We start from the raw sequence: 23,978 nt of genomic DNA, 5'->3' as shown, positions 1-23,978 counted from the left end.
AAAGACGCGCTCTTATAATGGGGAATTACTCAACAGTTACATAAATACAGTTTGGAATAACAAAGTGTGTCTGATATAATTTTATCTAAAAAAATAAATAATAAAACGTGCTTAGACAATTAGCTATAAGTCATAATCTGGAGTAAGTAAAAGTACAAACACTTTAGCATCATAATACACTTCCATACAGCAAAAGTACTCATGATGCAGTGTGCCCCCTATTTGGAATAATATACGCTATATTATCGCATCATTATTATTCTTTAATGAATAAAGCACTTTAATTATACAGCTACACACTGCTGGGTAGCTTTATCCGTAACTGCTTTTCCAGCAGTGTGGGCCAGGGCCCCCTGGTGGACAGCGAACGTACTGCAGGCTTAAGTGATAACAAATTCAGTTTGAAAACGCTAACAAGTATGTACAGTTACATTTTTATATACATATATTTATCTATATAAACATTGTATTAAAACCGGTAGCAGGAACAGGTTAGTTTGTGATATTACTCATTACTCTGACCTAAATTTACTGCTCTGAGGTTGAAGTTGTGTCCCAGTGGCAGGTGGGTCACACATTGGCCGTAACAATGTCCACGTGACTGAGCAGCACTGGCATTTTATAGCCAACAAGACGTATTGAAAAAACCTGGTAATTTAGGGCAGCTGTGGCATAAGCCTTACATTGGGTGGTCTTATAAATTTAAGCACTGCTTATCTGTTGATTTATATATTTCAAACTTTCAAAATAACATGTATAGTTTTTAGATAATTGATATGATTGTATATTTAAAAACAAGTTAATATAGAAATACTTAAAAATTTCAGCTATGTGTAATCAATATTACCTCTGTGGCTGGTTTAATCAATATTACTGTATATAAACATTTTGGGAAAACTATGTGTGCTGCCGTGCATAAAGACCAACAAACAAGCATGTACTGAAAGTGAGAAAACTTTATTTCAGAACACAAAATTAAAGAACGTGAGTTGTTTTTTAAGGGTAAAAAAGCAATCCAAGAAACAGAGAAATAACTGTTTACACTGATTTCACATAAGTCCTTCCTTCCTGCTTTTTTTTTTTTAATCTCGACATTATTCGTGCCACGCCTCGAAGCAGTTCCTGTCTGCAATAAGACACAGGGCCACATCGCACTCCCTACACTTCCAGGGGGTAGACTGATATTCCTTCTTTATCAGCCTGCACTGCACGCAGGTCCTTCGTCCGTACGAGGCCCTCTTGCTTGCATCGGGTTGGTTGGAGATCGGCACGGGGAGGTGGCCACTCGGGCCTTTGGTAGGGGGGACGGCGACTGTTACGCCACACAGCTGGGCAGTCAGCTCCTCCAGGAAGGCCCTGTGAGTCATGGGTTCCTCGTGTTTCTCTCTGCAGAGCTCCTTGTGAAGCAGGAAGCTGTTGGTGGCTGCAATCTCCAGGAAGTGTAAGAACAGTAAACGGTACCAGCGTGATGTTTTGTGGTGTACAGAGTAGGATTGTGTCAACTGTTCTAACATATCAGCACCTCCCATGTACTTGTTATATTCCATGACAGGTGTCGGGCATGGAATGAATCCGACGGTCGACTTGCCATCCTCACTTTTCACTCTCCTCTCCACGGTGTGTCCAGAGAATGCCTGGTGGACTGTAGAGCAGATGCTGACCTCACAGAAGTCCTTCCACTTCACATAAACCACAGGAGGTTCGCGGATCCACCTCAGGGTGCCTTTGGGATCCTTTTTTGTCAGAGCATTTGAATGTGTGGTTGGGCAGCCTCTCCTGTTGTCTCTGTATGTTCCACACGCTCCAACATTGAGGCTCAGCAGGTCTTTAAAGAGTTTTGGACTGGTGTAGAAACTGTCCAGAAACAGGTTATAACCACTGCCCAGGTGTGCAGACTTTATCAGGGTCATAACAGAGTCGTATGCAAGCCCAGTGCCTGACTCAAACCGTGACTTTCCAGTGTACACAGCAAAGTCCAAGATGTAACCGTTGCTGCTGTCAGACAGAACAAAGAGTTTGAAACCCAACTTGTTTGGTTTTGCTGCCCCTTTCTGAATCATTCCAGCGTGGTTCTTCCTCACTATTGTCCTCTCATCAATCAGAAGCTTCTGCCTAGGGTGGTAAAACGTATTGCAGGCGTGTTTGATGGTGTCCATTAGGGGGTTCAATCGAAACAGATGGTCGTATTGCGGCGTTCCCTTCTGCCTGTCATTCTCAACATCTTCCTCGGGATCACTCATGTGGATGTTCCAAGATATCACCCGATACCTGTCCTGTGACATGACGTCAGCCGGAAACAGCACACTGAATATCGTGTTCTTTTTCCAGTAGTCACAGATGTTATCCAGTTTCACCAGTGAAAAGAAGAAAGTGAGTCCGACATAATTTAGGAACTCTGGGACATCGAGGTCAGTCCATGAATACTTTTTGCCTTTTCCAATGTTTTTGGCTGCTTGTTTGTTTGTGTTCTCACAAAGAGTTGAAATGGCTTCATTGCTGAGAAACAGCTTGAAGAGGTCCAGCGGCATGTGTTTGTTGTTTGAATTCAATTGATGTCCGGGTGGTCGGGCTGGGACGAACCTGTTAGGCGGCGGACAAATGTCTGGATCGTTTTCTGTTTTCCAGGATTTGGCTGTTGAATGTGGAGATCTTTTTCTTTTATGGCCTCTCGTTACACTGAGTGAAGAACCGTCTTCTTCACAATAAGCAGAGTGGTTGGCATCTTCTTCACCAGAGGTGCAAGGCTCTGTGTGCCCATCCTGTTGATCATCATAACTGAAATAAACAGAATAAATATTATGGTCATTTATCTCAGGCCAGTGTTTTTGTGGTTCAAATCTTTCGCAGTATAAACTATAAAGAATGGTTGAAATTGCCTGATGCTGTTCCTCCAACCCATCCAGACTTAAACCTGTAGTGTAGGTTTGCTTATATCCTGTGCCTGGAAGGCCCCACCCCCCACAAGAATGTGTTATAGTGGGGGATGAAGACTATGGCTAAAACCCTAACCCCCACCGTCCCACCCACCCACAGACACACACACACAGTGTGACCAGATAAAGTCCAAAGGTGCAAGTAAAGAACATAGCACTCATTTCATCAGTTCATTTCACTGACCCAAGCCCCTAAAATACACCTACACAATTAAACACATGTTGATCTACTGCCATCAACTGTGTTATAACCACTTAAAAACTTCATTTTATTATTTATTCCTGCCACACGTCACGTGTCATACCATACTTACATATTATGCCATTTCTACTCCTCATTTATGTATTCATGAGTTTTCTCCAAGTGCAAAAATCTGTCCTGTGCATTATCATGCAATCACAGCTCTCTCTGAATACATTAACGTACTTTTAAAAAAATATTTTTAAATATTTTATATGGCTGGCTTACGGTCTGCAGGTTTTTATACCTGCAGTCTTGCTCTAAACACCATCAAACTCTGCCCGTACTAAAGTTGCATTAGCTTGTAAATACAATATACTTACTCTTCCGCTGGATCGAGCCCCTCGTCGTAAGCTAGTTCGTCCTCCGTGAGGAAACTTTCTGCGCCAGACTCTTCTTCGTCCTCGCTTTCAAGCAGTTCAGGAGCAGCTTCGTCGTCGGAAGCCATCGCAGCCATCCAGGATTTTTTTTTTAAAAGACACAACTCCTCGCGTGAAGAGAGTCTTTGGCGTCACGAAAGTGAAGTAGTTATTGTTTCCTCTTCGTTTTTTCTCTTTTTTTCTTCTGCGCAGTTATTGGCGGTAAATTTTCAATTGGCAGGGACTGCTTTGTTCTGACATCACTTCCGGTAAAGTTCCCTAAAAAAAATGGTACAGCTGTTTTGTTCTCGGCTAAAACAGCTTTTAGTCAGCAGTTCACTACTTTATATGTCTGTGTGTAATACCTCCAAATGGAAAGTTCTCTCCTTAAATTATTAAAACTAATTTATCTTTCTTTAATAACTTAATTTACTTTAAAATGTATTTTTAATTATTTCTAGGCAACGTTTTGCCAAATTTTGTTCATTATCATTGAGTGGTCATATAGAGCGATACAGTACTGCTAGCTTTTGATTGGGTAGCGGACGTCATGGATAAGAAGATACTCATATGTGCGAAAGTTTGCTTGTTGTTGCCGCTGTCTTTGCTTTCAGCCTTGAATTTTAATGTTTTAGAGCTACCAAATATCCACAGAGCTTAGTTTCCTGTTTAAATACAACCTCATCTGTATATATTGATGAAAAATCGAAGCAAAGATTTAAAATTTATATTTCTCACGTCATAAGATATATTGCCACTCATTTTTTGCTTGTAACAAAGTGTCTACAGATACAATTTCAAAGCTGTCTGTGTTATGCAGATGAAAAAATGGTTCACAGTTTGAGCTAGATGCTCAAATCTTTAAGGTATCAGTGTTAAGTTGCTTACTTTAAAAAAAAAGAAAATCCTCTGAATATAGTCAGGTAACAGGACTGGACTGAAAATAAGTGAAAAAGCAGACAATGTGTAAAGAAGAACAGCTTTTAAAGACCTGCAGAAAGCCTGGAGAACTACTGAAATAATACTAAGAAAGTCTGTCTCCTTGGAAGTAAAGTGGTTTTGCACAGTAGTGTATAAAGCTTGATTGTGCCTTTCAGTGTTGTAGCTATACAAGAGTTACTACACACTTTTTAAATGAACAAATTACAAAAATGTACTTCTAAACTATTAGAAGTTATACAGCCAGCAGATTTTTTCGGGGGGCCCTTATATTGCGAGGCAAACTTGGAGCCAATAAGCTCCTCATCTTTTTGGGGCTTCTTGGTGTAGCTTCTTGTGACATTAAGTTCAAGACCTCTTGCTCTGTCCCTTGTTAATAGATGTTTTTTTTAAATGGAAAAAAACAAAAAACAACAATAAAAAAAATGCTAACAATTGACAGATAATAGCTACAGGTTTTGAGAATACATTACATGCTACTTTGTTTCTCCATAAGGACTCTGTAGCCACATGTAGCCAAAGCCAGCTCAAACATGATTCAAGAAAATAAGCTTTAATGCCTCGTCATGTTTTCTGATATTGCTGCTGTGTCCACATCTCCCCTGTCATGTGAAGCATGACTCAGCAATCACACTTCTCATTTGACTCAGCAGCTGGAGCTTCACAGCTGTATAAAAGAGGAGGGAGGGAGCTGAGAGGCCATGCACTGAGGAGCAACCGTTCAGAGGAACTGACCGGACACGCTGACAGCCGCCAGCTCTAAGGATCGAAGACTCAACTACACTTTACTGAATGTGAGTGAAATGCATTATATATGTATACTCTTACATTTTGTGTACCTATACTAAACCAATGAAACCATTTGAACAGATGGACACGATGAAGAGTGCGAGAAAGAATGAGACAGGAGAAGTCGGCAGGTATGGGAGATCACTTTACTGGAATCACTGGAAATTCGCAGCTTTTGCACTTAAAGACATTTTAGGACATGTTGAATGATTGCTCCCTTTCTGTGTTTCCCTTCTGGCCTCAGCGATTTATCAGAGCAGATTAAAGCAGCCACTAAGGACAACCACGTGAGGGCTGAAAACACACAGCTGATGCTGAGTTACCAAAAGGGAGAGATCACTCTGGTTCAGTATAAGGTGAAGTGTGCACAGTGGCTGGATACACAAACCACTTTCTGTTCCTTTTCTTTTTTTTCTTATAAGTGGATGTCTATCTTTATGCGTCTTTTAGGTCCTGCTGTGCTCCCTCTACGAGATCTACAGGGCTCTGGAAGATGAGATGGACAGGAATGCTTCCCATCCAGCCGTTGCACCAATTTACTTCCCTCAGGAGCTTTCCCGTGTGGAATCACTGGAAAGAGACCTGGAGCATTTCTTTGGATCAGAGTGGAGGAAGAGAGTGATCGTCCCTGCAGCCACACAGAGATACGGCCAGAGACTGCGACAGGTGAGCACCGCGTTTTGACGTGATTCATGATTCATAACTCAGAGCGCACAAGAACCAGCGCAACACTTCCCCCTTCTTACATTCTCAGATCGGCAGAGAGAACCCAGAGCTTCTAGTGGCCCACGCCTACACTCGCTACCTCGGTGATCTCTCAGGGGGACAAGTGCTGGGAAAGATTACCCAGAAATCTCTCGGTCTGAGCAGCAAAGAGGGGCTTTCCTTCTTCCACTTCCCCGGTGTGAGCAGCCCCAACCGTTTCAAGCAGCTGTACAGGAGCCGGATGAACAGCATCGAGCTGACGGAGAAGGAGAAGGCCGCGGTGCTGGAGGAGGCCGTGCAGGCCTTTGAGCTGAACATACAGGTGAGAGACCTCAGGACGAATTTTTCTGTGCAAGCCCTGACCAAAAATGACACCAAGAATTGCTCCACAGTTCTCAGTGAACTCAGCTGAAAGAGGAACTGAAGCTAATGCATGTAGAGCCAAAATGCTGCCAACACGCTAATCCCTTTTTTTAACCCCTTGTTTCCTCGTAGGTTTTTGATGACTTGCAGAAAATGCTGAGTGTTGCAACAGAAACTGCGGACCAGCACAAAGACAGATCCCCAGCGGCCGTCCTCCCGTCGTCATCCATCGTACAGTTCACCGTGGGACTGTGTGTTGCGCTGGCCACTATTGGAGTGGGAATGTATGCTTTGTAGGCTCTACCTGTACTTATACTGGTTGTGAATCATAGATTGTACATAAGACATGGCTTTAGCTTCTGGGTTTGAAAAATGAAGGCAAACAGGAGAAGACGTATGAATGATTTTAAAAGGAAGTCTTGAAGGTTCATGGTCTCAATCACCAGTTTAAGGCATACAGATAAAGATGAAAAGAGCTATTGTTACATCACCTATTTGTTCCTCTTGGAATTCTCTTAATTTAAAAAAATGACTCAATTTTCTTCTGAATATGACCTCAAACCAGTGATCAGGACCACAGAAAAGTCTGGAAAGTGTTTAGCAAATTCATGAAAGGTTGTTTGTGTCGCCCCCTGGTGGTGACTGAAGAGATCGTAGTTTTAAAAGGTGCTTCCACCTTGGCTTCACATTCCAAACCCAGAAGCTACAACCATATTTTGCACCATCGATGGTTCTTGCAGAATATAAATTACATTTTGTGATGTTGCAAGACTTGAGGCGTCACTAACCAGTGAGTGGGATTACAAAGGCTCCATCCATCTTTTATATACAGTGTGTGACATGCACATTTTGCACTTTACTCAGTTTGGCTCTGAAAGTGAAATCGTGACTGAAATTTGGACAATCTGTCAACTCCAAGCCAAAGCAGTGATTTTACTTGTCATTTGTGTATATTCATCAAATCGTGTCTCTGTTTATGATCTGTTTAATAAAAAAAAAACAAAAAAAAAAGAAATACTCTCAACATTTTAATGTGAATTTCAATACTTTATTGTTATTTATTTATTTATTTTTTTTAAACACGGTATGCAGACATTAAGTAACATCTTTAGCTTGATACAAAGCACTAGGACCATCTTAGCAGTGACTCTTCATCCACCCTGTTGGCATGCATCCTGCTGTACAGAGCTACAGCTGAGATGAGACACTATTCTGGCAAACATAACACCACAAATGAATCAAAACTATTTACATCAACAACAATATGGTTATCTCATAGAGCACTTTTCTCTACTTGACTCTGTAGAGCACTTTTCTCTGCATGCGGTGCTGAAGCTCCCCCCTCCTTAACATCAGGTGGAGGACTTTGTAGATGGCGTGCTCTGGATATTTCTGCAGGAAGGACAGAAAGAGGTCACTCACAGGACCCAGACCAAAACTGATTCTTTTGTCAGGCATGTAAAAAATGTTTTTGAGGTCTGTTTTTACATGACTGACAAAAGAGAACTGAACACTATTCCTGTAATCATTCCAATGGAACACAAAACACAAGCTGGGCACAGAGTCAAATCACTGTTTCAATGTTGTGTCCCCAGATTGATGTTCTCACCTGTTTGGTGAAGTCCTGTATGATGCTGTGCTCTGACACTTGCGAGCCGATGGCGAAGCGTCTCTTCAGCTGCTTCTCGATGCGAGAGATCATTTCCTGGTCCTCCTGAGAAGTGAAGCCTTCCGCTCCTGGACACAAAATGTGGTTGGCATGCTTAGCTGAGGCTTAACACTTGGCTTCCAGCAAATTAAAAACAAAAACAAAAGATTCTTTAATGGAATAGCTAATATGGTTCAGTTTAATGAGGTAGATCTATCCACTAGACCCAAAAACATGACCAACGCCCACCTGAAAGGCTGCCAGACAGTGCAGCGTCCAGCGTGGAAACCTGGAAGAGCCTCAGGGCCTCATCCACCTCCTCTTCTCCAGCCACCGCCTGCAGCTTCATCTTAGCCAGCGACTCTGCGATGCGCACGACGGCCTCCAGCTGCCTGAAAACCCGAAACATCAGACAGACGATGAAGCGAGAAGATCCAAGCACTAAAGCTGGGGTAAAAAGACGCATTTACATGATCATTTATTAAAATAAATAAAAATCTACCTGACTGTGATGGGGATGGAGGCTCTTTTGTCGCTCTCCCTCTCGTGCTCTCGTGCTCCGCTCCTCATCACCACGTATCTGTTTTTTAGCTTCTCAGCAGCTGCAGCAGACAGCCGAGGACCACACTTACTGTAAATGGGCAAATTATTATTATTATTATTTATTTTTTAAACTAAGTACATGACAGTGTGTGTGATCAAACTAATATATGAACTCCAGGACACTTACGTTCTTGCATAAGCAATGTATTTCTTAAATGTGGTCAGGGGGATCTCGCCCTCGACACCCTCGGTCTGCGTCTGCGCGCTGAGGTGGACGTTCATCACGTGGCGAGCCAGCGTCTGTAAACAGACGCGTTCAAGCAGTTACACTCTGTAATAGCTCCAACCACACGAGGGTTTAACGCCGCAGGCCTTCAGCCTCCTTACCATGTCTCTCTGCTGGTCGTGCTGGTCCTTGATGATGAAGATCATATCGAAACGGGACAGGATTGTGGGCATGAAGTCGATGTTGTCTTCGCCCTTTGTGTCGTCCCAGCGGCCGTACACGGAGTTGGCTGCCGCCAGCACAGAGCAGCGAGAGTTCAGGGTGGTGGTGATGCCAGCCTGGGAGGAGAGCCCACGTGTTAGCTTGCCTTCAACACAGCGACCGCATTTTACTTTCCTTAAATGCACAAAGAGGCGATACCTTAGCGATGGAGATGGTCTGCTGCTCCATGGCCTCGTGGATCGCCACTCTGTCATCCTCTCTCATCTGGACAACAAACACAGTGTTATCTTTAATAATGAGCCCGGAGATCAACTGTTGGTTTATTTTGTGCCAAGTTTGAATTCTTGTTTGCAACTTAGCAACTTGTGCCGCTTCGTTTTACCTTGTCAAACTCGTCGATGCACACGACCCCGCCGTCGGCCAGCACCATGGCTCCCCCCTCCATGATGAATCCTCGGGTGCTGGGGTCCCTGAGCACGGAGGCAGTCAGACCGGCCGCGCTGCTGCCCTTACCGGAGGTGTAGACCTACAGGGGACAGAGTCGAGGTTCAGGATCAGTGTGAGGGGTTTACACCGGATTTGTCGTAGTGACGACAATCCATTCAGGATTACTTACCCCGATGGGCGAGCATCTCTCAACAAACTTCAGCAGCTGAGACTTGGCTGTGCCGGGATCACCCAGCATCAGCAGGTTGATGTCACCTCTACGAGTGAGACCATCAGGCAGCCTGCAGAGGACAGGAAACGAAAGCACTGCTGGGTAAGTCAGGGACTTTTACAATAAAGGTGGGTGTCTATGTATTGCGCTTAAAGCTCACCTCTTTCTTGAACCTCCAAACAGCAGACAGGTAATGGCCTTTTTCACATCATCGCTGCCATAGATGGATGGCGCTATAGACTGTGACAGAGAGTTGTAGACGTTAGGAGAAGCAGCCAGTGCCCTCAGTTCCTCCTCTTCCTGTGGGGAGACGGATCCAGTGGCACCACGGCCTAAAAGAGGAAAAAATATCCACACTTAAAGCCAGCTCTGCTCGCCTGAAACGCATCACACCCGCATCTTAATGCAAAACCTCTTCACCTGCGCCTTCTGTGTCCACCTGGATACCGACCACTCGCAGATAGGACGCACGAATACCCACGCCAACCCCTCTCTCTTTGCCTTTGGCTTTTGGTGCAGCCATCTTTTTGATGGAGTAAATACCCATGATGGTCACCCTGTTTCCTGGGACCACGCGGTCACACAGATACCTGAGAGACAGGTGGGAAAAAGCACGAGTGTAAAAGCAGCACAGCAGCAGAAAAAGCTCAGTGTCAGTCACACACGTGCTTACCTGTCGCAGTAGAGCTGCAGGTGACGGGGCATCTCTCCGTGAGGTACAGCATCCGGGGACTCCTGCAGGCGAAGTGTCTGGAAGTCAACGCAAACGCAGCGGTCTGGGATGATGAAGTAAGGGTCCACAGGGCACTTTACCCTGCCAGCACTCTCACTGAGAAAAGAGGGAGCCTCGTTAAAGGTGATTCTGGGTGAGGAACTCGAGCGGAGGGACGTTACACCATCATAATACTCACGAGTTGCACTTGCGCGGCAGGGCATAACCCTGCAGCCCTGGAGGCAGGGGGATGTTGGGGATGACGGCGCGGCAGCCGCGACACTGCAGACACACCTTGGTGGCCTTGGCTTTGACCGCCGTGGCAGAGATGATGATGCCGTGCACCTTCACCAGACGAGACACCTGCTCAGACTGCAGTGGACAGAAAAAAAACAAAACAAGAAAAAGTGTGATCAACCTGTCAGTAACTCCTACAGTATGACACACAAAGAGGCCTGAGAGTACCTTGAGGCTGCGGATGGATGCGTGATGAGCGTCGCTCTTCAACGTGACCTGGATGTCCTGCACAGCCTCTTCCCCGACAGGCCGGGGACGGGTCACCTCATCGGCCACCTCCTTCGCGGCTTCCTCCAGCTGTAAATTAAAAGCAGACCTTCAGACAAATGCGTCGGACAGATGGATCGCCCGCCGGGACGGAGTTTGTGCGGTGTGACATGCTCACCAGAGGCAGGTTCTCAGTCGGCAGCTTGTAAAGACAGTCTGACAGATCCTCATCGAAGCTGGCGAGGTCCTCCATCTCCACCTCCAACCAGTACTCCCCCAAGGTGTAGTGTCGCTTCAGCTCATCTCTAGTTGAATTTAGGTACAAGTGAAAATAATGCAAATTCATGGGCTGGATGAGCCCAAAATTGGCACATTTAGAGCTTTAATGGCAAATGATTCAGATGCTTCACAAAAGGATAACAAAGATAACTACTGTTGGTCTCTACATGTTATGAAGCTCAAGACGTGCTAGAGCAGGGATGTCAAACTCATCAGCCACATACAGCCTACTTTAATCTTAAGTTGGCCAGAGCAGTTTCCTTTTTCCCCTTTTTTTATCATTGATCCACTGTAAAACAAAACCAGGTAGTAGACAGAAAAGTTCAATTTAGTCATTTAACTGTTTAGCTATTACTTTGATATAGAATGAATGACCATGGGGGAGGTCTTTATTCACAAGAAAAGCTGTAAAACTGATAAAAAATATAGTTAAAAGTCCAACATTTACACACTCCTTCACATTTTCCAAAGCCTTTCATTGGGCTACACTGGAGTCTTCGTCGGGCCGATTTTGGCCCTCGGGCCTTATGTTTGACACCTCTGTGCTAGAGTCTACATTTTCCACAAATTCAGCAGCCCCTGTATTTAGGCCTCCTGCCAGACTAATGAGCACTTTTAAAAAAAAAAAATCTCAACAGTAACTTTGTAACAAAGACAGTTCTTATTAGCTATATTACCCATATTGAGATCAGATCCTGAACACTCAGGGTGCGGCTGTATAACAAACAACAGCACGGTGCGATCGCTGTTACCGTACCTGTATTTATAGGTGAAGCCGGTGCGGTCGGTCCCCACTCTGAATTGTCGCAAGAACTCACGGAACCGCTTCTTGATCTGGATCCGCTTCTGTCCACCTTCGTCCCCGCCGGGGCCCTCTCCACCTCCGAAGCTGTCACTGTAGTACACTCCTGGGTCGTCAAAGCCAGACATGCTGAATGAACCAGGTCGCAAAAGACACGAAGAAAGCGGAGTGTAAGGAAGCAAACCCAGACAAAAACGACTTTTTCTTCTTAGTAAGAACTACGCAGGATGTAAGGTGCCGCACACAAAGCCTCCTCGCGGCGTCTCTTTCGCGGGAAAAACTGAACTCCTTCCCTTCACTTTCCCGCGAGCCGCCTCTGCGTGGCGTCATCTCCGGCACTCTGATTGGCTGATAGGAAAGGCCGTGCATAGCTATTGGTCGGCGTGGCTCCTCGGAGGTGGGTTGTCAGAGTAAAGGTGGAGCTTGTGAGCACTGATGGCGCGAAAAAGACAACAGGAGGAGGGTAGAGGGAAGCGTGGGGAGCAGGGGCGGAGCGTGGGGGTGGCTTACTGGGCTTAAGCCCGGGTTGTTTTGTCAGAAGCCCGGGGTCTTTTGGAGTGTAATTTTTCATAGTTAGATGCCTGGCTGACAACTGTATAAAACAAAAAGTAAACACAATATTCGAAGCACGTAGTGCACACTGTGGGAATTTACGACTGTGCGTGAATCCCCCCTGATATTGGTATGATCCGAGCTCAGGCACTAAGCGACTGAGCGAGAGGGCGGGGCAGCAGAAATCGCGCTGTAATATCTAGTTAACTGTCCACATTTGTACTCTGTTTTTCCAGTTATTATATTTTTTTTTCATTAATTTGTCTGAAAAAAGATCCACGTAGTAACCAAAGAGAGACTAAATCAATGGTCTCTAATAGCAGCCAAATTATAAGAGCTTTCATTAGTGATGGTGAGATGAAGCCTTGTGATGAACTGAAGCTTTCCATCCAACTGGTCGACTCATGGTTCGAAGCACTGTGACGATTCATTGGCTCTACTGCGCCATCAAGTGGACGATTAAAGTCAGATAGGCTCAATGATTATAATGATGTGATGTGTAAACCTCTAAACTTAATAAATAAATTGTTTTCATGGTTATTTATCCCGAATATTGTCTCAGTATGTCTGATACAAAAGAGAAAGTGGAAACTATTAGGACAGAGTTTTGGTATGATTGTGTAACAACCATCATGGTTGTAAACCGCCATGAGTCTCCCATCAAAGTCAAACTCATAAACTTTGGCCTCGCATGTCCTGCGTCTGCAGTGATACCTGGTGACTGTGTGGGAACGGTTGGTTATTGTGCACCGGAGGTTATGCTTGGCCTTCCTTATAACGAAGCAAGTGACATGTGGTCTCTGGGGCTGGTGGCTGTGGAGCTTGCTACAGGGGTGCCACTCTACCCTTCGGAGAATGACTATGATTATCTGAAATTCATCATAGAGACTCAGGGTCACCCACCAGATCATGTGCTAGACTCTGGCATGTACACTGAAAACTATTTCATTGGAGACAAATACAAACAACAGCGCTGGACATTTAAGACGGAAGAACAATTTAAAGGCTCTGTTCCAGGGACAGGACATGAATCCCTGGAGACAAGATACATAATACTTACACGTCTGGATGACCTCGAACAGCTAATGATGTTTAGACGAGGACCAGAAGCTGGCCAATGCTTATTTGTCAGCCTAATTAAAGAGATGTTGGCCTTGGATGCACACCAGCGGATAACACCCTCTCAGGTTCTCCGGCATCCCTTTTTCAGCCCTGGCCTCTCTAACAGGTTCCCATGTATCAACATTGAAAGACCATACTGAATCAGTCTCCAGCATGGCATCTTCCACTCTGGACAAAAGTGATAAAAACACAAACTGGGGTTGGAAAATGACATTAACAGCAAATTACAATGCAAAAATGAATTAAGCTGCTTCAATAATGATCACTTTGGCTTCTTTTTTTTAAATTTTCACTCCCCCCACCCCAACCAGTCGTGGCAGAGGGCTGTCCCTTCCTGAGCCTGGCTCTGTTGAAGGTTTCTTCCTTTTTAAAGGGAGTTTTTCCTTCCCACTGTCGCTAAATGCTTGCTCATAGGGAAATCTTCTGATTGTTGGAGTGGCCAAAACTCTAGGGGAAGTAGCAATTCTTGTGAAAATTAAAAAAAAAAAGCCTACCAATCTTCAAAGCGCAGCAGCGGACACCTTACCATCACATCAGTCCTTCAATCAGACCTAAAACACCACCTTTACAGAAATAAATTCCATACAAATTGGAAATAAATTGTGTAATAATTGTTGTTTTTGATTGTTTATAAATATATAGTGCTACCCTTCAGCCTCCTAGTAGACATACCTGTGTTATAAATGTAAAACTCCTCTGATTTTCAGAAAAGTTGACCTCTGACCTTGAAGTCGAGCTCACTGAGATTTTCAGTAGATGCAACCATGGTATTGACTTGAAAATTCTACACTATCAAAGACTTAGGTGCCCACAGCATCTCGCCATATACAAAAGATTAAGAGGTGTTTTTTCTAGGCTTTTATAAAGATTACAAAACACAAATAACAAAAATGACAATGCTATTTTGATGTTTTCTAATGTAGCGCAAAAAATGAAACAAACCCTAAAATTAATAAATAAAGCAATTTTTTTTATCTTAAACTACTGGATAACAGCTCTTTTCTAATAACATTGAAGATGCTGTTTAACTGCTTTTCAGCAGTAGTGCCCTACTAATTAAAGACTCAGCATCACGCCTCTGTGCTGGGTCAGGCCACAGGACTTCATCCACATTACATGCTATGGGCTCTCTTGCAAGGCAGCGAGGAAAGAATCGTTTAGCATGCCGAATCCAGCTCTGGCAAGATTCCACTGCTATCTCACCACAAGCTCCATTCAATGCTTGAAGTAGATTTTCCTGTAAGGGTTTCGGTCTTATACTTTCAATCTCCATGCTGAGAAAAACTCCTCAATAGGGTTCAAAAAGGGAGAGTGCGGTGGAAGAAACACATTGATAAAATGCTGTTCATTGTGAAACCAATTGCATATTCTTGGACTTCGGTGAAAGCTCACATTGGCCCAAATGATATGGGATGCTCTGCCTGCTCGCGATTTCTCTAATCAAGCAAAGCATCCCGTAGACCATCTGGGAATGTTACTATAAGTTCATTGTTGTACAGCCCAACAGTAACATGACTGTGGAGAACCCCATAGCTGCTGATGGCAGCACAGATAGTTACAGTTCCACCACGCTGGCCAGGCAGTTCAATAATGGCACGTTGACCTACGACATTGCGACCTTTTCTTCTCCTTTTTGCTAGATTCAACATGTATGTTGTCTTTTACATTCTCTTGCTGCATTTCACGCAGTCAAATTGCATTATTCTGATGGACCATATCCACAATAAGTGTCTCCTGGTGTTGTGAGCACCCTCATGTGGCCTTCCTTCAATTCTAAACAAAATACCAAAATACCATAAGTATACTTGTATACATAGCACATGTATACATTATACTATTTCATTTACAGAACAAAAATTAGTTTGTTGTGTAAAGAGAATCTTTGAGCTTGACTCAATGGTTAGGCCTCATGAATACATCTTCATGGATGAAGCTGTATTCAGTCTAGCAAAAAGCAGAAGAAGAGGTTGCAACATGTGTTTTAAATTTTGAGTGGTAGTGTGTTAATGATGAAAACAGTGTGTTAGTTCTGTAGCCTGTGTGCACCATTCTGGGTACAAGTGTTAGGCTGCCAGGGTCGTCGACCCAGTGTTTTGTGTTTTTGGTTCTTTGATTTTGTTTATTTCATTATATTCTAGCTTTGCCTTATAGGTCATAGGATTATTCTTAGTTTAGGTTATTTGTGTGGGTTTTGTTAGAGTTTTAGTGTTGTGGTTTTCTGTCTGTGATCCATAGTTGCTGTCTCCCCTGTCTGCTGTATCCCTGTGTCAAGTCTGCGTTTCTGTGTTATGTTTCCTGTTTTACTTTGAAGGTCCATGTCTTATGTTAATGCATCTGGTTTTGCTTCCCCTGTCTCGTTAGGCCTGATTTGCCCCAGCTGTGTTTCCGTCCTGTTTCCCATTCCCTGATTGCTCCTCTATGTATTTAAGCCCTGTGTTTCTCTGTGTCCATGTTGTGATCTACTATCATGTATGTGGTGTGTTCTGGCTGCCTGTGTAAGTTATTTGAATTCTTAGGCTATGTTCACACTGCAGGTGAAAGCGCATCAAATCTGACTTTTTTTTGTCTGCTTGTTTGCACTAAAAATAAAATGTGACAGCAAATGCGCTCTAGTGTGAACGCTCAAAGCGGTCCGCATGCGCAAAATCAGACGTCACACACAACGCGCTCTGTTTAGACCCAGACCAAACAGTATTGTTTGACTGATGGCTTTAATATAAAGACTTGTTTTGGACTTTACGTTTCCCAATTTTGCTTTAAGTTATAAAGTTATTGTGCTATTTACATATGGCCTAATAATGATCCTTATTGCTGTTTTAGAGAGGAGCGGTGCTTCAAAGGATAGTTGCAGATTTCTGTCAGAATCTGCAGATTATACAGTACAAATAAAATGTTCACGTTTGTCCAACGCTGTCTTCCCAACAGTTTCACTAACATCTACACTGGATGGCCCGGAAGCGTTCGCGATGTCTTCTTGGGCGCTGATAATTGGCGTCTGTCTTGTGTCAGTGACGTAAAAGACAGATTTAATGCGAGATGACCATTCAAACAGCAGTCGCTTTCTAAAACATCAGATATGTATCGGATTCAGTACCACATACGAAAGTGACCCAGGTCGGATTTGAAAACATCGGATTTGTGCTCTTCACACTGTCACACCATGATCGGATATGGGTCGCACAGGGTCAAAAAAGGTCGTTTTTGATGCGCTTTCGCCTGCAGTGTGAACGCAGCCTTAGTTTTGTTCTGTTTGAGTTTAGCATTAAAGCTGTTTGAGTTCACGTTTGTCTCCACAGTCTGCACATTGGGTCCTCCATTTCACCACTCCTGCCTGCACACTAGTGATGTTGAGATGAAGCCTTGTGATGAACTGAAGCTTTCCATCCAACTGGTCGACTGTCAAGAGATACATCACTACAAACAGGACAGTGGTAACAACAGTAGGCTATGGACAATTTTAAGTTTTAGATTTTAAATAGGTTATATAAATTTCAATGGGAGCCGGAAGGTTGCCGGTTCGAGCCCCGGCTCGGACAGTCTCGGTCGTTGTGTCCTTGGGCAAGACACTTCACCTACCGCCTACTGGTGTTGGCCAGAAGGGCCGATGTTGCGACATGGCAGCCTCGCTTCTGTCAGTGGCAGCTGTGGCTACAACTGTAGCTTGCCTCCACCAGTGTGTGAATGGGTGGATGACTGGGTGTGTAAAGCGCTTTGGGGTCCCTAGGGGGGACTAGTAAAAGCGCTATACAAATACAGGCCATTTGCCATAGTGCGTCACGAGCTCCCTCGGTGGAGTGAAACGCTGCCGTCTGCTCCTTGCTATCTAAAATATAACCGGGCACTGACGTAAACTCTTCTGTTTAATCATTTTCTGTTTGACGTTTATTCAGCTGTGTGAAACCCCGGTGGAACCCTCCCGAGGGATTAATAAAGTTAAATTTAATTTAATCTAATCTAATAACTTTAATCTCAGCCAAACCGATTTACTCACTAAGAAATAAAACACTGAAAAAGCCAAACAATAACATTTTTAAGTTATCAAAGTGACATATATATATATATATTAACCCGAGTAGCGAAAGACCGCGGGGGTTTGAAAACGATGTGTCAATCGGCTCAGATATTTGAAGTTTACACAGCTACATTCTCACCTGAAAATATGTTAAAAGTTTTTTTGCGACCCAGAAAGAGAAATAAGAGTAATATTAAAACTAAGTCGCTGCCGCCATTGTTGGAAACTGGAATTGGCTGGGCCGCGATGTTGTCTGGGTGGAAAATCGGGAAAAATTTGGGAGAATGGTGGCTCCGGGAGATTTTCGGGAGGGGCACTGAAATTCGGTATTCTCCCGGAAAAATCGGGAGGGTTGGCATGTATGGTTGTGGCAACATCACTAACCTTGTCAAACACCTCAGAGTAAATCATATCACAGAATATGACAAGCGTATGTTGAGGTGAACTGAAGAGGAGGACAGGGACAGGTGCTGCTAGGGCGAGACAGACGTCTCTCACGGAGTCCTTTAGTGCTGCTGGCAAGGTGTTCAAATAGCGCACAACTTCAGGTTTTTTATTTCTATGTGATGAACTCTGCATTATTAAGTGATAAGAACAAGTAATCTGATGTCCTGTAATCATTATGATGCTATAATTTGAGATACAATAAATAAAATAAGTTTTTGTACAAAGTATCGGTATCGGATCAGTATTGTCGATACCACCCTGAATATTACTTGGGATCGGAAAGGAAATCAGTGGTATCGCACATCAGTAGCAGCAAGAGCGCTAGAGCCAGAGTAGGGGAGAGGCGAGCTGGAACAAACCAGTTTGGGAGGGGCGGGGGGGTTTCTATACTTTTGTTGTTGAAATGTTATGTTTCAACCAAGTACTGTAATCTTTTTATATTTTTAGTAGTGTGTCACACAAACAGCAAATATTGTGGGGAAAAAAAAAAAAGTAAGAAATCTTTGGGCGTGCTTTGATTCATTAATGGGCTAAAATCGCCCCTGCCTCCAAAACAGATTCGGTTATTTGGTGTTTTGGTGCTAGCTGGGGAATGCGGTAGCATTCAAACCATTCGGGAAACCACATATAGGTGCAGAGACCTCTCCTATCAGGAATGTTTCATCCTAGGATAAAGACACCAACTCAGTGCAACAAGGACTGAAACCATGGGAGAGGGAAAAACAAAACAAAACCCCCCCCACATAGCCAGAGCACTCATCCTCTCGATCTACAGTCTTTTACTATGTTTGTGAATGTTTTCATCACTCTGCACAGTGCTGCTTCGAATCCAAGAAAAATTATATAAAGAAAAGCATTTTATAGCACAATGGTTTTCATTTAGTAGTGGTGTGCAATACTGTAAATTCTGATATTGATTCAAAGTAAGTGCCGGACCAGTATTGCTGATACCAATACTGATACTTTGAACCTAAAAAGGCAGCTTATGTAGAAGAGAGCATGTTTGAGGTATACTTTTTCATTTTTACCCCTCAGAAAATATTTTATTTAACACAATTCACTGAATTTGGAGAATAGTATTAATCCTATGGCACTAGTATTGATCTGATACCAATACCAGCTGGTATGGATATTATTGATATTTTAATCAATTCGGCCACCTCTAGCATTTAGCATCTCAACTTCAGAGGAGAATTATGGACTTTTCTTATGAATAAAACTCTTCTACTCTTTGAAGGATGTTTAATGTTTACCACACATGCTGATAATCTATGCACATAATGTGTCACCATTATCCTCACAGTCATCAGAATCACATTTGCGGGGTGGATAAATGCCCTTTCAGAAACATTTTCTCACTCATGAAAAGCGTTTAATCAACTGCCCTTTTTGTTCCAATGCAAACACTTTAGCAAAAGTGCTTTAATCAGTTAAGCAAGCACAAAAATAACATTCACCTCCAGTGACCTACAAATATAACTAAAATTTCCATCACCATCATTCATGGATCTTGAGTAACAGGCAGCGTGACCCTGCAATTTCAAGCAGTTTTCTGAATCCTTCTGATTCCAGCTCGTTTGTTCGATTCATGAGATGACGCCGTGCTTCCTGCCAGTCTGGATGAAAGCGTCAACACAGTGGTCGATGTCTTCGTCCGTGTGCGCTGCCGAAATCTGAACACGGATTCTGGCTTTTCCCTTTGGTACGACTGGGTAGGAGAATCCAATCACATACACTCCTGTGGAGGGAAGACACTACTGTGACACTGTATAAACACAGTGGCAGATTCACATACTCTCTGCCAAGTGAGTCAGTTTCATCTACGTTAAAGAAAAAAATAAAGTTAACGTGGAAGTGCCAAAAAAACTGCAGTTCCTTGAGCGGCCACTTGAGGCTGTCTCCAAAAGTGAGTCAATCCTCATAGACTCCTGGAAATGAACATGTTTTTTAGCTTGGTACAAAAAACTACTTTTGGTCTCTAGTTGTAGTTTCCCCCTTCACAACAACAGTGCAGGTGGTGAATTATTTTATTACTCACAATTTTAAACTGTAATAAGGTAAATTTAAGCTTGTGGCCACTGACTTACTGATAAATGGCTGTACGGGAAACAGGATGTTCTAGCTTGTCCAGCAAGTCAGTGTGGTCAGTTGATGAGTGTAAAAGCAGTATTTAATTTCTTTCTTACTTAGCACTAATTAGCTTGTGTAGCCATAGCACTTACTCAGGTTAGAGCTTGCTAACCAGCCTTGCTAGCATAATAAACCAATAACTTAGCAGTTGTCGTTCATCAAAACATGGTCATGTCTGACTTAAAGAAAAAAAAAAAAAAAACAACATGGCAGAGGCCAGAATTTGAACATTAATTCTTTGAAAATGAATGGCTAACATTCCATCTATTATATACAGTCTATGGTCTCACCAAGTTTTAGCATATCGTCAGCCATTAAAGAGGCCAAACGTGCATCGCCAAGCATCACAGGGCAGATGGGGTGAGCTGAGCCTGCAATGGTGAAGCCGGCTTGCGTCATCTTGTTCCTGAACCTGATTTGACAGCAAAGAGAAAACTATTATACTCACAGATTGGTAAAACCAGTTGTAAGCAGTATAAACCTTATCACTAAGTGCAGGACATCCTATATATGATATTAGTATTGCTACAGATAAATCGATTGGCGTTTATGATGTACACAACACTAAAAACATAGAAGACTTCCACTGTTTGTATGAACAAAACATACCGCATCGTTTTGGCCGTCATGCTTTGGGCAATCTCGTTGGAGGCAAGCAGCAGTTCCACAGCCCGTGTGGCACTTCCCACCACAGGAGGGGGGAGCGCGTTGGAGAATAGGTAGGGCCGTGAGCGCTGCCTGAGTAGGTCAATGAGAGGCTTTGGGCCGACTGTGTAACCACCTGAGAGAAAACAAAACAACTACATCACACCTTGGATAAGTCTGTTAGTACCTGCTCGGATCACTTGGAACCTCGGCTAGAAGGAGTTTCAAAAACAGTACCTGGGTAACAGGTATTATTAGCTAATGGAAAACCCTGAAAATCGAGTAGGTACTAATGGAAAAGGGACTTTACACTCGCATTTATTACAGGAAAAACTTTGAGTAAATATCAAAAGTGGAATTGTCAGGTGGGCCGATGCACTACACTAAACAAATGCTTCTTTTCTATGTCTGTGTTAAATGTACAATGTTTTACTAATTTATACTTAATAAAAATATGTTATGAGAGCCTTCATGTTAGAATGGAGTCATACCTGCTGCTCCTCCCAGCGCTTTGCCCAGAGTGGAGTTAATAATATGAACTCTATCCATCACTCCAAGGAGTTCATCAGTTCCTCTGCAAATCAGAGGGAAGTGGTAACATTAGTTCGTCACCTCTTGATAATAGAGATAGCTAAACTTTATCAAGAGCCCAGTCTCACGGTAGTTACTGTAAGACGGGGCTTTGGCGACACCTAGTGGTCATATTGAAAAAGACACTGAATAAAAAAAACTGCCCTAAAAGGCTGTTCATAACAATCCACTCTTCTCTGCCCCGAACTTAGAAATTAAAAATGATATTTGGGCACTACACTTTTATGATTAGGGGTCTTTTGTATTTTATTTTGCAAAATAACCGATTTCTGATTTTTCAGTTGAAGTCTTTTCTTACCCACCTTCCCCGAGGCCCTAGGAAACCTGTGGCGTGACATTCGTCTATAAACACCATGGCTCCGTACTGCTCAGCCAGGTCACAAATCCCTCGCAAGGGAGCCACATCTCCATCCATAGAGAAGACCCCATCTGTCACTACCAGACGCATACGAGACGACTAAGGACAACAGAGAGCGCAGGTGATCGGTGTGTGACCTCCTCTGAGTAAGCTGTCATTTTTCACTCTCTTCTAACACACTGCAAGGAGAGTTGGATCAAGAAGGAATGTTTTACTCCATGCACCTGAGCTTCTTTGAGTTTGGTTTCCAGGTCACCGAGGTCCATGTGTTTGTACCGCAGCCTCTTTGCTCGACACAGGCGAATGCCATCGATGATTGAGGCGTGGTTTAGCTCGTCAGAGAGCACTGCGTCATCTGGGCCCAGCAGCACCTGTTGTGAGAATAATTCAGAGTTATACTGATCGTAACGGGGGAAGTCCTTCGCTTCAAATCCATTTGGACCTACCTCAAAAAGTCCCGCATTGGCATCGAAACAGCTGGCGTAGAGGATGCAGTCCTCTCTCTCGTGGAACTCAGCGAGCTTCTGCTCTAGCTTTTTGTGGAGATCCTGTAAATCACGCATTACGCAAAATTAACCTCATGAATTAGACAGCTTTGGGGTGATATGCGTGATCTTTAAGCACCAGACCTGCGTCCCACAGATGAACCTGACAGAGCTCAGTCCAGCACCGTGTGTCTTCAGAGCATCGATTCCTGCCTGGACCACTTCTGGATGACTGGACAGCCCGAGGTAGTTGTTGGCGCAGAAGTTCAGTATACCTGAGAGAATTTTGGATGCACAAAAGGAAAATTAAGGTTAAAAAAAAAGAGAGAGTCACTGTCCCATAATAACCTATTTGAGCATGTCAAAGCTGGGAGTAGAAGTTCTGCTTGTAGTTTTAGGCTACAGACGAGACAAGAGAGAGAAGACAAAGAGTGACAGAGAAAACAATGCATGGGACTGTGGCACTGTCGGGCACATGAAATGAACGGGGTCGTTTTGGTGCACGAGGGGTCACGACCTAAAGTCTGTGGCCCATTCATAAATCAGCAGAGTCAATCTCTGGCAAGGGTTCATGCTGAAATATAAACAGTGATCGGCTGCTTTGCTGGAACAATAGCAAATAAAGCAGAGATTAACTGGTGCAGTGCAGTTAAATGCTAGAGCCTTCACAAGTCAAACAATGAACTTTGCATTGTACAAAGCACAAAACAGCTTTCTGTTGATGATATAAAGACCACTTTACAAATTATTTTGAATTATTTAAAGCTTGAATCTCATACTTTTGCTGTTACGAGTTCTTGGTTAATGTTTTTCCAAAGGCTGCGCCGAGAATAGCTTCAGAAGTGCAAAACAAGGGAGTAGCAGGGATTACTTCAAGTTCACCGCTGAGATAAGAACGTGGCAGAACTGAAACCTTACCTGGGACGGTGCGTTTAAGGACCATCACCGAGGAGGGTGCTACTGCTCACTTATAAAACTGCTGTAACTGGAAACTCCTAGTACTCACTGCCACGACTGCCGTCCACGCTGATCTCAGGACCCTGCTTGGAGGTGATGATCCTCTCCGCTTTCCACGTCCCCGCGGCTCGGATCGTCTCCAGCTCGTGTTCCAGCACCGCCCGGGCTTCAGCGGCAGCGGTGTAGCTGCGGCTCAGGCCCGAACACCGCAGAGCCCCCCGGAGCGGGCTCACCAAACTGCGGGCAGCTTTTCCGAGAGACATAGCGGTGAACTCGTTATGCTGTCAAAGATATATGAACCTTGGCACAGAAAGGCTCAATGTAAAGAGCAAGCGTGGTTGCGTCACGTAACAAGGGTAGGCGTCTGTCTGGAAGACCAATCAGAGCGCAGGGCCGCTGGCAGGTGGCTTGTTTGGGCCAATCGCATTGCAGACAGTTTTTTTTTAACTGGCTGAGATCCACTTTGGTAGTTCACAGTGTGATGCCTAATATAAACTATAACAACATTTTACTCCTTTTAGTCCCGTTTCGTACGTTCCAAATACTTTGTACACCACAGGAAGTACTTTGCGTTTTAAATATAGTACATTTACAGCAAAAAAAATGTGACAATACAGTATGTTACAACTAGAAAAAAAAACATTGCTTGTTTTTGAGTGTCGGTACCGAGATAACACACACACACACACACACACACACACACATTTATTTCAGTGTGTTGAAAGTGCCCTCAGTATCCAGACTGAATACACATCA

General features: G+C 43.7%; 4 protein-coding genes across 4 annotated transcripts; 1 reads left to right on the top strand and 3 right to left on the bottom strand.

The window, feature by feature from the left end:
- Nucleotides 1-938: 938 nt before the first annotated feature.
- LOC120742465 (piggyBac transposable element-derived protein 4-like) lies at nt 939-3,789 on the bottom strand. The gene is made up of 2 exons (XM_040045786.1): nt 3,498-3,789; nt 939-2,775 (listed from the first exon to the last, which is right to left on the bottom strand). Exons 1-2 carry the CDS (start codon nt 3,629-3,631, stop codon nt 1,095-1,097), a joined length of 1,815 nt encoding a protein of 604 aa, XP_039901720.1. The 5' UTR covers nt 3,632-3,789; the 3' UTR covers nt 939-1,094.
- A 1,347-nt stretch (nt 3,790-5,136) lies between these two features.
- On the top strand, nt 5,137-7,327 carry hmox1a (heme oxygenase 1a). The gene is made up of 6 exons (XM_040045820.1): nt 5,137-5,266; nt 5,343-5,392; nt 5,506-5,617; nt 5,712-5,927; nt 6,016-6,288; nt 6,462-7,327. Exons 2-6 carry the CDS (start codon nt 5,343-5,345, stop codon nt 6,624-6,626), a joined length of 816 nt encoding a protein of 271 aa, XP_039901754.1. The 5' UTR covers nt 5,137-5,266; the 3' UTR covers nt 6,627-7,327.
- A 72-nt stretch (nt 7,328-7,399) lies between these two features.
- mcm5 (minichromosome maintenance complex component 5) lies at nt 7,400-12,208 on the bottom strand. Its single transcript, XM_040045780.1, has 16 exons — nt 11,879-12,208; nt 11,021-11,147; nt 10,804-10,932; nt 10,538-10,710; nt 10,300-10,455; nt 10,047-10,216; nt 9,787-9,958; nt 9,585-9,696; nt 9,351-9,494; nt 9,167-9,232; nt 8,908-9,084; nt 8,708-8,820; nt 8,480-8,608; nt 8,227-8,369; nt 7,939-8,066; nt 7,400-7,721 (listed from the first exon to the last, which is right to left on the bottom strand). Exons 1-16 carry the CDS (start codon nt 12,049-12,051, stop codon nt 7,620-7,622), a joined length of 2,214 nt encoding a protein of 737 aa, XP_039901714.1. The 5' UTR covers nt 12,052-12,208; the 3' UTR covers nt 7,400-7,619.
- A 7,075-nt stretch (nt 12,209-19,283) lies between these two features.
- On the bottom strand, nt 19,284-23,593 carry gcat (glycine C-acetyltransferase). Its single transcript, XM_040045804.1, has 9 exons — nt 23,272-23,593; nt 22,410-22,540; nt 22,227-22,328; nt 22,005-22,151; nt 21,725-21,879; nt 21,323-21,405; nt 20,796-20,967; nt 20,477-20,598; nt 19,284-19,794 (listed from the first exon to the last, which is right to left on the bottom strand). The coding sequence occupies exons 1-9, from the start codon at nt 23,483-23,485 to the stop codon at nt 19,643-19,645; spliced, it is 1,278 nt and encodes a 425-aa protein (XP_039901738.1). The 5' UTR covers nt 23,486-23,593; the 3' UTR covers nt 19,284-19,642.
- Nucleotides 23,594-23,978: the final 385 nt, after the last annotated feature.

The sequence above is a fragment of the Simochromis diagramma genome, unplaced genomic scaffold, assembly GCF_900408965.1.
Source record: "Simochromis diagramma unplaced genomic scaffold, fSimDia1.1 OVJJ01000150.1, whole genome shotgun sequence".
NCBI lineage: Eukaryota > Metazoa > Chordata > Actinopteri > Cichliformes > Cichlidae > Simochromis > Simochromis diagramma.
This window is presented reverse-complemented; position numbering and strand designations above follow the sequence as displayed.

What these genes read in the sequence shown, in the direction of transcription:
- LOC120742465 (XM_040045786.1), bottom strand. Translation starts at nt 3,631, where the DNA reads ATGGCTGCGATGGCTTCCGACGACGAAGCTGCTCCTGAACTGCTTGAA. An exon ending in GGGCTCGATCCAGCGGAAGA is followed by an intron (nt 2,776 to 3,497) that starts GTAAGTATATTG and finishes TGTTTATTTCAG; the next exon opens with TTATGATGATCAACAGGATG.
- hmox1a (XM_040045820.1), top strand. Translation starts at nt 5,343, where the DNA reads ATGGACACGATGAAGAGTGCGAGAAAGAATGAGACAGGAGAAGTCGGC. An exon ending in GAGACAGGAGAAGTCGGCAG is followed by an intron (nt 5,393 to 5,505) that starts GTATGGGAGATC and finishes TTCTGGCCTCAG; the next exon opens with CGATTTATCAGAGCAGATTA. An exon ending in ACGGCCAGAGACTGCGACAG is followed by an intron (nt 5,928 to 6,015) that starts GTGAGCACCGCG and finishes TTACATTCTCAG; the next exon opens with ATCGGCAGAGAGAACCCAGA.
- mcm5 (XM_040045780.1), bottom strand. Translation starts at nt 12,051, where the DNA reads ATGTCTGGCTTTGACGACCCAGGAGTGTACTACAGTGACAGCTTCGGA. An exon ending in CGACTGAGAACCTGCCTCTG is followed by an intron (nt 10,933 to 11,020) that starts GTGAGCATGTCA and finishes TTTAATTTACAG; the next exon opens with CTGGAGGAAGCCGCGAAGGA. An exon ending in TTTGGAGGTTCAAGAAAGAG is followed by an intron (nt 9,697 to 9,786) that starts GTGAGCTTTAAG and finishes TGTCCTCTGCAG; the next exon opens with GCTGCCTGATGGTCTCACTC.
- gcat (XM_040045804.1), bottom strand. Translation starts at nt 23,485, where the DNA reads ATGTCTCTCGGAAAAGCTGCCCGCAGTTTGGTGAGCCCGCTCCGGGGG. An exon ending in CCAAACTCAAAGAAGCTCAG is followed by an intron (nt 21,880 to 22,004) that starts GTGCATGGAGTA and finishes TGTTGTCCTTAG; the next exon opens with TCGTCTCGTATGCGTCTGGT. An exon ending in AGCGCTGGGAGGAGCAGCAG is followed by an intron (nt 20,968 to 21,322) that starts GTATGACTCCAT and finishes GTTTTCTCTCAG; the next exon opens with GTGGTTACACAGTCGGCCCA.